The sequence below is a fragment of the Camelus dromedarius genome, chromosome 13, assembly GCF_036321535.1.
Source record: "Camelus dromedarius isolate mCamDro1 chromosome 13, mCamDro1.pat, whole genome shotgun sequence".
NCBI classification, from domain to species: Eukaryota; Metazoa; Chordata; class Mammalia; order Artiodactyla; family Camelidae; genus Camelus; species Camelus dromedarius.
The window spans coordinates 11,108,201-11,120,287 of NC_087448.1; the positions used below are offsets into that span (position 1 = coordinate 11,108,201).

The 12,087-nt window shown below is 40.9% G+C and overlaps 1 protein-coding gene across 7 annotated transcripts in view; it reads right to left on the reverse strand.

The window, feature by feature from the left end:
• Positions 1–12,087, reverse strand: part of MBNL2 (muscleblind like splicing regulator 2) — a 149,323-nt gene that overhangs the window by 40,729 nt on the left and 96,507 nt on the right. For all 7 annotated transcript variants that reach the window (XM_031466228.2, XM_031466232.2, XM_064493017.1 and 4 more), the window contains exons 3-4: positions 10,209–10,373; positions 2,344–2,544 (exon numbers count right to left, since the gene is read on the reverse strand). In XM_031466228.2, the coding sequence (XP_031322088.1) occupies positions 2,344–2,544; positions 10,209–10,373 (366 nt within the window). The remainder of the gene's footprint in view (positions 1–2,343; positions 2,545–10,208; positions 10,374–12,087) is intronic.

The window sequence follows — 12,087 nt, forward strand, 5'->3', positions numbered from 1 at the left end:
GGTCCTTGAGTTTTATTTATATAAACAAAGAAAGTATATTTTATTTTACATATACTAATTTGGAGATTATATATGTATGTATAATTTAGACAACTATAAATATCTAAAACTTCTTCCACCATGACAGCTCTGGGATGTTACAGGTTTTTTGCATGGAGGGAAAATTTCACCAAAGATCAAGCCACAGGGTCATAGCTGCACAACTCCAAAAAGAACAGAGGGGAGATGACAAACTTGTTCCTCTTCTCTGAGGATGGAAGGGGGCCGGGGGGGGGGGGATCGGAACACTCCGGTTTCCCCCAGGTGCTGCTCTACAAAGATAATGTATGCTTATAACCACACATTTAGAAGAACTACAATATCTAAGACACCAAAACTTATGTAAGGTCACAATATTATTATTCTTGACAGCACAGAAAGAAGATAAAAAAGAAAGAAAAGATAAAGAACAGAAATATGGGAGGAGATAAAGCAAAAGAGACAAACCGAGGGAAGCAGAATAGTTTGCAGTGTCGATGTGTTGTTTCTTTTTTTAATTCCTTAATCCTTAATTATCCTGAAGTCTCAAGGAACTAAAATGCTCCATCCTCTGAGAATTCTGGTGGATCAAGAGTTTACTGTATAAAGAAATTTTTCTTTGGCATTTAAAGAGTATTCTTAATCTTGCTCTAAATATCAATATCAGGAAATAACATAAATAACATGTATCTGTAATACTTATATTTATAAATATCTTTATCAGAGAAGAATTACAAGTAAAACTGTAAGTAATTTTCTTCTCAGGCTCCGCTTCCAAAGCTGATGCATTTAAGTAGTGGTTCACATCTTGGTCACTAGTAATGTTATAGGAAGGGTCACCGACATGACCTTCAAGCCTTGTGAGAGTCAAACATACTTGGGAAATACAGTTTCACTGACAAGTGGTCAAGTGAGTTTGAAGAGTAAACAGATAAATCACAGAGTTATTAATTGTTTCCTTCGACTTCGGATGTTATCCAACATTCCATCTTTAGCTCATAAAATGTACAAAATAAAAATTGCTAAGATGTTCCCACAGATTCTGAGTAAGCCTCCCTCGATAAGTGGCCTGACTCCAGACTGAGACTGCATCAGAGGTGTGGACCAGCCATCAGGCATTTACCCAGGGGCTCTGTGTGCAGCCGACTTCATTCCTGGTTTGAAATGAATTGAAAGCTGCTTTGCTAAAGTCGTTGTGAATCATTTTTACATATGTCTTTGTCTCCCAGGCCTGTTGGGAAGGACAACTTGTTCCCAACTGGGCTGATTTAATTTGTTTTCTAAACCAAACAGTCACGTACTGAACATGAGAGCTCCGTGGGTCCACCAGGTGGAGCCCAAAACACTTTTCCAGTCCCGTGAAAGATCTGTTTAATAGTTACAAGGCGAGGTTTGATCAAAACAGTAGTGACGAGAGTCTATGGTCTTTTCATTTTGGGATCCACAGACTCCAGATGGAAGATATTAGGCAACCTTTTATTGCTTTCAAGATTAATTGGGTAAATATTTAAACAAATGCACATTGAAAGAACATTCTCGGATGATCCCACATAAAGCACAGTGTGTACTTCCTAACCATACATAAATATATCACTTAACACCTGTAATCGGTAGTGGAATTAAAGGAGCTCTTTGAAAAATCTATCAGAATCTTCACACACCCATATAAAATGCTCCCTTAGCTATCATAGGACATGGTAATTAAGATAAGTGGATGAATCCCCTAACTGATTAAAGAGAAATTTTACCTGATAAAGTACAGGTGAATTGGTTTGATTCCTGACCTAAAAATTTGGTTTTATAAATGGATGACCTTGTTTTCGTGACTTTTGTAGAATACCTGAATTTAATTTAAAGAAGATCTCTCAAATAAATAATTAAAATTTCCCAGCCACCAGTTCCCCTTGTTTACCTACGCACAACTGGGGCTGATATTCTGGAACGTGCTAGGGCAGCCGTGCTAGTCCTTAAAATACGGTCAGTAGTCATAGTCCTGCTTCCTACAGCTGGTTGCCTTTGGGGGGCATCTCCATGGCTTGCATAGAGATTGACTGAATGTTCCATTGGTTGTTAAATATTCTAACTTTGAACACACATTCCACATAACAGATTTTTGTTTCTATGAAACTTATTCTTCTCCCACAGACTAATTTCCTTTACACTTGGCCTGAAGTTTGACAATAGACTTAGGAATGCGTGGCGTTTAGGTGAATGTGTGTGTATGGCTGTTTTGCAAGACTGAGTTAGTATCTTACAAGCATTCACTTATGCAGAAGTACACTTCTATCACAAATGCATCTCTAGCCACAAATATAATTGAAGTACCTCCAGTTTGTCAGTCCTGAGAAGTTTCTGAGTTGCAGTTGAGCCCGGGACAGTGACAGGTGGACTTCCGGGAACGATAACAGGTGTGGTGGGTAGAATTTCCGTTGGGACTAACCCAACTCCAGGGGTTACAGGTGCTAAGTAAGGCGCAAAGCTAATCGCCGTATTTGTCCCTATTGCGGGACCTACAGGAAAAGTGGGCTGTTAAAGGAAGATAACACAGGACAAAGACTTTTAGAATGCAACTTTAAAAAAATCACCAGCAAGTGTCATTTGAGCAAAATCTATTCATTGCATACAAAACTCTTTGTGTTAGTTACATAAATCAATCCTGAACTGTGAAAATTCATCAAACTTCTTTTTTTGCTTAATAAAAATGAAATCCATATAGATCCTCTCTTCCCCAAACCATACAAAAGCACGGGAGGGCATCATAGGAGCCTAATCACAGGGAACAGTTTAAAATTTTATTCCTAAAAGGAAACAATAATTTCACTCTAATTGCTCACCATTCCTGTTATAGCATGTTATAACTCTAAGGTAGTAAAACATACGGAACGACTCATAGTCTTTGATTTCTCCTACGTGTCTCTCAGAGGGAGAGGAAGAAAGAACGACCTTGATGATAGCCTGATTTTCAAGCTGACCAAGTTGATACATTCTCCAAATGTAGCGATTACTTGGTACTTTATTTTGCTCAGACTTACGTATGTTGCCATATTCCATCACTTGCACTACATACCAGCGTGTACAGTCCCAAAATTCACACGCAGTTTTCATACTGACCTGCTATTTCATGCTCTAGCTCAACTATGTCTAGATCCAACCTTCCTTTCCTGAAAGGTTGGACAGAAGAGCTTAAACTTTTTAATTGGCCATTAAATGCTGGTTTAGTTTCCTTGGTCACAAAATCAATGCAGCAGTGATAAAGTACCTTATTAAACTTCGCCATCACTACACTCTTTGTCCAGAGATAAGAAGAAATATGCTACAAGGTTGATGGGATGATTATTTTTAAAAGCTTCACCTGAAAATATGCCTCTCAGAAAGGAAATGGGGTACATTTAACAGAATAACAAACTGCTTCATTTTAAAAGAACCAATGTTGACAATTTAAGATGCTGAAGATTTTTCTTGGAATAAATTTTGCCCTGAATTGGGCCTGAGTGATTTTTGTTGGTTTGTCTGTGTTTGTTTTTAGTTATTGGATGACTTTTAACCTATTTATTTTTAGAACCAGTTTTCAGATATTTGCAATCACGTGTTAATGCAATTTTCTAACACTGAAACATGCTGTTGGCCATGTCATGCTATTTCTCTATTTGTACACTGTGGGTAACATTCTTGTTGTCTATTTATAGCTCAGAATGAGTTGCTGAACATATGGTAAAATGAAATAATCTATGTGTATTAAACAAATTTTTTGTTGACAGCAGTAACAAAAATATCTCTTACAAACGATTGTGTTAGAGAACAGTGAATTACTGATAGTTTGTGTGGGGAGTTCTTGGAGAGGCTGAAAGTCTTTACTGAGGTGGCTGGTGGGGGTGCCGGAAGAGGTGACTCTAACGGTCTTAGAGGTTTGCTGCCACCGCACTCCCAGCAGGGGCTCTTACATCTTTATGGCTCAGGCATAAAATTCACTCTAGGAGAAAGCTGCAACATGAAGTCTCAGCATGGGAAATTGATGGCAGTTAGGATTTTTTTTTTCTTCCTTGACTTTCTACAAAATTTTCTATGTGTATGTTTTCCATTTTCAACCCATTTGAGTCACCATTATAGAACGTTGTGGTTTTCAGTAACTGTAGCTTTTATAATTTAGTACGATTGAAAAGGAGCCAAGTGATTTAAATGGTATAAGGACTATATAATGTTAGGATTTAAGAAAATCAATTCTGAAAGGTCATAAATCACAACAGATCAGGGAGTCAAAGAACCAGCTATATCAGAAATGCCTGGGAGGAAATTCATAAATGGAGATATCACAAATTTTGATTCAATAGCTCTGGGCAGGGCCCTTGAAATTTGCATTTTAAAAAATTTACTACATGATCTGATGTGCAGACCAGTTCGGGGACCACTGTCAAAGGTGAGGAGTGAAAATAAGCATAGTACAGGGAACTACATTCTATATCTTGTAATAACCTTTAATGAACAAGAATATCAAAATGAATATAATATGTATGTATATTCATGACTGGGACATTGTACTGTACACTAGAAATCGACACATTGTAAATGATTGTACTTCCATTAAAAAAAGAGAAAAACTAGTACTAATTGTATAATTTAACCTAGAGACTAATGATCAAAGTAAACATATAGAGAAAAGAATCCTCCCCTACAGTTCTATTTTTGAATTTGTATTCAAGCAAATTCCCTACCTTCCTCAGATCATTGGGAATGAGGTCAGTATGATGACACAAATTCAGGCTGTATCTTGACTGTCAACAGGCAGTCAGAACCTCAAAACTCATTTCCCAAAACCTTTTTGGATATCAACAAATCTGCTGCAATTAGCTAAACTTTGCTTTCCATCTCAATTAGCTAAACTTTGCTTGTTCATCTCATTTAATGATCGAAAATGAATGTTGCGGGTTGTTTTACTGATGATGGCTATAACATAGTTCACAGAGAGTATGATTTAAAATTAAAAACACAAATATTAGACTAAGAGAGACCAGAATTCAAATCCTGGGCTCTGCCAGTTATTAACTTTTCCCCTGGGCGGGAAATCACCTCTCTGACCTTTAGATTCTCACCTGCAGAAGGGAAGTAAAACTACCTAGAGTTGGGTTGAGGAAGGTGCTACTTCTCTCTCTTCCCGTGCTTCGAACACAAGAGTAACAGCAGCTATCATTAGTAACGTAAAAATTAGTATTAATAAAGTTTTTCCCCCAAATTATCCATTAATTGTGTAACGGGAATATAATCAATATAGCAATATAATAATAGAGGGATAAACGTCTTCTGTTTTTGAAACATAGGCTGGGAAAGTATGTATTTTCTTTCACGTGAAATTGAAAGTTAGAAGTTCATGGACTTTATGAAGATTGATTCAATTAGATATTTTCTCTTTTTTCAATGTAGAGTGTTTTTTGTTGAAGTTGAATAGTGAAAAAAAATACAGCTGCGGTGATTTTCAGAGATGGGCTCTATGTTGTTGGTTGTTGTTATTATTATTCGTGACAGTAACACCCTACAACTGTGACAGCTTCGGGTGTTTTCAAAGCATTCTCACACACGGCGCCTTCTTTAATCTTCTCAACGTCCGTGGGAAGCCAGTGTGGCAGTGAGAACTGCGCAGTCTCGCAGGTGAAAGCAATTTAGAGGAGAGACTGAATGGATTACCCAAGGTCAATGCCGCTGAGACGGAGTCAAGGCAAAGCACCCAGGACTCCTGGCTCCCAGGCTGGGGCTGGTTCTACTCCTCAGCACGCACTAGATTCTGTGCGTAATTTCTTAAAACAGAAGAGCGAAAAAAAAAAAAAAAACAAAAACCACGAGTCGCCCTCATCTTTGGAGCGTAGAGCCAGGCTGCCTGAGCCGAGATCCAGCTGGTCCTCATCGCCTCCCGGCACTCACTGCACACGAGGGGTCAGGGGGGCAAGAGCCGCAGAAAGAGCTCTGGAAGAAAATCGCTTCCGAAACGCTGGTCTTGCTGTCTTCTCTCTGGACTCCATGCCAGCTGCCTGGGTTTTCCTCCCTGGTTCCTCACTCTCCGCTCTTCTTTCTCAGCACCTTACAGCAGTAGATCGGGGCTCAGAGATCCCACACTCACATACACACACACACGCACGCGTGCTCTTTGATATTTTGTAGTGGCAAGGAAGGATCAGTGCTGGGGAGGGATGACTAAGTGGCCTGAGATATTTTGTGGCTCTAAAATTTAGTCCATTGGCTTTTGAAGACAAGAGCATGAGAGCTCATACATTTAGGAAGCTCTGACTTCAAAGGGGAGGCATTTGGCAGTCAGACTAAAAGGCCTAAAACAGGGCATCCCTTAAGCCTTCTCCCTCTACTCCCAGAAGCATCTCTGGAGGGCAGAATACTCAATGCAAGACCTTGTCCCCAAGGACTGGATTTCACAGGCTCTTAAATCTCTATTCTGCTAAAGGCTACCCGGCCGCTTTTTTATCTTGAGTGTGCATATGAAGGCTGTGCGGAGGTGGGAGGCATGGGCAGTGTGCGGGGAGGGAAGGGGAAGGAGAGTGGCTGTTATATTCCACCAGGAACTGGAGGAAGGTGAACTGCGAGGAGGAATAGGCCTAATGAGACATCTCAAATATGATGGATCTGAGACAGAAGAGTTACAAGAAGAATGTTTTGCATCTTCTTTCATCCAATAAATATTTACTGGTGGTGCAGACACGGTGCCAGAACAGTGTGTCTGCACTTATTGGACTTAAACCCTAATGGGGAAGAACAAAGAAATAAAATTACGATTCATTTTCATGGAGACGCAGACATGAGGAGGCCTCACCGACAGTGGCAGAGACTGGTAATGGGTCACAAGCTGTAGATCTGGAGTCCTGGTGAATAAGGTGAAGTTGGTAAGTGAAGAGTAGCGGGGAAGCTCCAGAAAGAGCAAAGGCCTTGAGGCAAACAAGAGCTTTTTGTGATCACAGAACTGGAAGTTTGGTTTGGTCTCAGTGCATACAGGAAGCGTGGCCCATGAGGGCTGGTGAGCTGGGTAGCGACAGATTGCAGACAATGCCATAGATAAAGTCAAGGTTGCGTGTTCAGGCCTTGTCCCCAGTGAAATGGGAAAGCACTGAAGAGTTTGAAGTAAGAGAGTGATAATGATGCCACCGATGTATTCGAAGGATTCCTCTGGTTGCTGTCCATAGGATGCATTGGAATAAAGCAAGAGTGACACAGATAAAGTATTTTGAAAAAAAAGGTTGATGGAGGCTCAGAGGAGGGTGCAGGGAGGTAGAGAAGCAGATGGACTTGAAGATGGATGTGAGAGAATCTGCTCGGTTTTGGTGTGAAACTATTGAGGTGGGAAGGGAGTAGAATAAACATGGGTCCTGAACCTATCAAGTTCCCGTGAGAAATTTAAAGGTGACTCTAGTAGGAAGTTGGATATAGGAGCCTGGGGCTGAGAGGAGAGGTCTGAACTGGAAACATGTACTTGCGAGTTCTCAGCCTGTAGATGATTTACAGCCACAGGGATGGATGAGACCGTGAAGGAGAGGGTAGATGAGATGGAGGTCCAGCACTGGGAACATCAACGTACAGCAGCCTCAACATACAAGAGAGGGGAGTGATGGGCAAAGGAGAGGGAGGAATGATCAGAAGGAAAGGGTGTTCTGTGCAGGAGAGATTGATTACGTGTTCCTCAGAGGTTGAACAAATACAATGAAAGCAAAAGTGACCACTGGTTTAGCACTATGGAGGTCACTGGTGAGAAATTTCAGTGGATGGGTTCAGGGTAGACGGGAGGTAGAGGGAGTGGGAAGAAATGTCCATAGCTCTTTAGAGAAGTTTACCTTAGGAGAAAACCTAAAAATGGAGTGGTACTTGCTACTCTCTGTTTATCAATTTATTTGCCTTAAGCAATTTCTGCATATATTAGTGTCCTGTGGCTGGTCTGACAAATTCCCGCAAACTTGGTGGCTTAAAACAACATCCATTTATCCTTTCATAGTTCTGGGGGTCGTGAGTCTGAAATCAGTTTCTTTGGGCCAAAATCAAGGTTTTGGCAAGACTGTGCTCCCTCTGGAGGCTCTAGGCAAGAATCTCTTCCTCGTCTCTTCCATCTTCTGGGGTCTGCTGCCATTCCTTGGCTTGTGGCCACATCACTCCAGTCTGCCTCTATGGGCACATGGCCTCTCTCGTCTTCTGTATGTGTCAGCTCTTCCTCTGCCTCTCTTAAGAGGTTACTGGTAATTGCATTTAATCCAGAAGAGTCTCCCCAGCTCAACTTAATCACACCTGCAAAGACCCTGTTTCCTGGCGACATGTACACATTCCAGGCACCTTTGAGGGCTATTACCTGTTCTACTACACTGTACTCGGTCACTAAGTCACTCCTCAGACTCTGAAGTTATTTGTTTATAGAATTAATGATTTTTAAGTTTCTCACAGTTTTTTGTTCCAATTTTTCTTGCGATGTAAAGACCTCTATTGAAATCTTTAAGTGTAATATTCACAGAGAAATCATGATTATTATCTTCTAATTAATACTTGAGACAACGCATAAACAGAACTTTCCGAAAAATTTGACGAATAGTTTACAACAGGAATGGAATCTTCTTATGAATATTGCCATTACTGAGCACCAGGGTCAATCCTTACAAATTCTTAATAAGTAAGAAGTGAATGATTATAATGAGGGAGGCATAATGCGCTGTTACCATGTTGATCTAGGTGGTTCTAAATTTATTCCCATAGACATTACTTAATATATATAACTAAATTATTTTAGCATTTAGGTAATTTAATAAACATTTATCTGTGTGTATTAATAGAACCATAAATTATACATGTGAGTGGTTTTAAACAGGTGCACTTAAATGCCTATATTTGGTGTTAAACGTGTTCAGAACCCTACCTGTGTTGTCCTTGCATCTAGGCTAATCCTTTGGGTGGTATTTATTTACAATTTCCTCCAAGCAGCCCTTCCTGTCTCATCCGAAATCAAAATTCCCCAGGCCTGAACCTTACTCTGCCCTTTCCATGAGTCTGTCTACACCCCAAAGCCCGTATCTGGTTTATCCTGGGGTCCCTGCACCGGCACGTTCTTTACTCTGAGAACTGCTGGTTCTTGGCTCCTTTGTGCCACCATTCGTGAGCAGAAACCTGGAGACAAGCAGAATTGCTAACAGTCTGCCCAGATTCTCTCCCCTCTTCCTGGACCACCCGCAACTTCCCCATCTCATCTCCCTACTGGAAACAAAACAAGAAAATTTAACTCCCTGGTAAGTATCCTTTTCAATTTAGCAGCTTTCAATAACATAGAGTTTTCATACAATAAAGACTGATTTTTAAACAACCATCTTTTGTGTATGTACTTTTTTTTTTACAAAAAAGCAAATTTCACTCACTTCGTGGGCTTTGTTGTTTTTTTTTTAATTTGCTTGTTTTTGACAAATAATTTACAAATGTAAACGAAATCCACTAAAACCAAAAACGCACTCCTTTCTCCCAGGGCCTCATTCCTAAAACAGTTTCTAGACCTTTAAGGAAGTACTTTCAAACACTGTGAAGTCAGGGAAAAGTATTACACAATACATATTCATAGACTGGGCGCCACTGCCACACCCTGTGCAGGCCTCTGCGCCAGGCGGCTACAGCGGCTAAAGCAGCCCTCCCGGCCTGCCGTCAGGCTCCCGTGGAGCAGACTACGGGAAGCGCCCTAGTCAAGATGTCCGAGTTCCAGTCCCAGCCCCTCAGCTTATTAGCTGCATGACATTGGGTCAATCGATTGACTTCTCTGGTTTCTCATTTTTCCCACCCTTAAAATGATACCATTGCATGAAATTATCTGTTAAGTGGCTAAAAATGTTTTAGGCATCAAAACCTCTCCTTTGCATAGATCATCAATTCATAGTACAGTAGAACTATTCCCATTCTAAGATGGTTCAGATATGGAGTTTACTGGTGAGAAAGAGTTGGAGTCACACAGATTTCCCGGATATTGATTGGAAATTGCCTTTGCCTGTTTCCACGTGCATTTCTCCATTTAAATAACCTTAACCCACCCCCACCTCCACTATTTTCAGCATCTATTTAGCTTCAAAGCTATTTGCTTTAATTGTAGCCAAAGAGACCAAGTAGAGGGAAGTCATTTCAGGTCAATGTGGCCTTGCCTGTACCCACACTTTAATCAAGCCCATCACTAGAGGCAGTGTACTCACCACTGGATGAAGCGGGGTTCCTGGAAACATAAATTGCATCTGTTGGGCAAGCATGGCTGCTGCAGTTTTTTGCTGGATCAAATTGTTCCTCCCATTAATTTCGAGCTGAGTTTTTAAATGTGTTGGAGGGTGAAGATACTTGCAGTTCTCTCTTGAACAACGGCCCTGTGTAGGGGGAAAAAATTTTGATTTTAGGACTGCTATAAGTAGCTTTCAACTCTGTCAGCCATTTCACAATGACTCCATACATACAAAGGTGTGTATCCGTGTGTGCGCGCATATGTGGAATGTACAACAGAGTTAGAATATACAAGGAGTAAATCTGGCATAAGATGACTATCAACCTTGCTCAAACCTGTTGACCAGAGAAGCTTCCTGAGGTGCTGTTGTTGCTTTCAATGGATTCTAACTCTGAAAATCGACACCAAAATAATGTGACTGCTGAGAGTAGAGTTAGACACTGCTGGCAGCATGGAAGGCAATCAGAGGTGCATATTTATTGTGATGTATCAAAAGGAGGCCTTGAACGTGCTAAACATTGGTTTGTGCACGCTGGAGTGATGAGAAAATATGCATAATTATGTGCCAAATTTGTGCAGTGGGGATAGTAATAAGAACTTCTTGAAATGTGTGATCCAGGTTGGTTGAAGACATCTCAAATCATTGAAGAAGAGGCAGTTCATGGTGATATAGGAGTGGCCATTTCTTAGTAACAGATGCACAGGTGAAAATTCCAGGCATAAACTCAGATAACCACCTGCAATGGATTAGTTTGTTACATGAAAGCTGCTGCCCCTTGTCCCCGCCCCACTCTCGTGACAGTTGTGTAAAAATGAATATCATATGACACAGTGAAGATTGTTTACGGCTCAAGTAACATTGGGATGGTAAAGTTGGCAAAATGAAAAAAAATTAATTAGGTGACAGGTGTGCATAAAACCAGTCTTGAAGAGCTACTGCAAATGGAAGTGTTTGTACTGAATTCCCAAGTTTTGAAAACTACCAATTGAGAGAATCATGCTGTTGTGTGAATTATGCAATTTCTGGAGAAAGAAAAGCGAACAGTGTTAACCAGTATGAGGACTGTCAGTCCCTAAAGAATTAGTCTATTTGCAACCAAGAAAAGAGAATATGGGTTTGTTTACCAGATATAAAAGTAATTTTAAAAAGCAAGCTGGGTAGATCTGGGGAAACAAATTTGTTTACAGTCATCCTAATTCTAAACATCTGGAGTTCTCACTCTGCCTCCTGCTAATTTCAGCTGCACTTTTGGCAGCGCAGGCTCCCTCTCCAGTGTGAGTCCCCCACCCCCTCCCTGGAGCGGGCAGACAGTGGTCCTGGGCTCAGTCCTGGGGTTCTGTGCTCATCGACCGATGCTGTCCTAAGACCCCAGGGTTAGCAGCCTGAGAGGCTGAGCCACCCTCTGCAGGGACGACACAGAGGCAGGCACTGGGGACATCAGAAGGCACTGGTCGCATTTGTGCTCAAGTAATTCTGTCACAATAGGCAAGGCCAGCATGTCTCCTTGGTCTCACATTCATACTGAGGATGTTTCATTCAGCTTCCTAATGTATGAAAGGGACATCCTAGGTCAAGTATTGGAATGTCTGTTGTAAAAATACAGGCAGCCTGGACCCTGAATTTAAAATAATCCAAATCAAAGCAGTCTAGCAATCTCTCTCTTTCTCTCTCCATCTACTTCTCTCTGTAGTTTTGGGTGATAAAGTTTTTATCTAAACTTCACTTTGCTCATTGTTTTGTGGTGTCTTAGACTCCTTCCAGCCCTACCAACTACTTCAGGCACCTTTTATTTTACTTCCCTTTCTGCCTTCCCTTGACAATTGCCTTTGTCTCTGGGTTTGCTAAAATCAAATCTCCA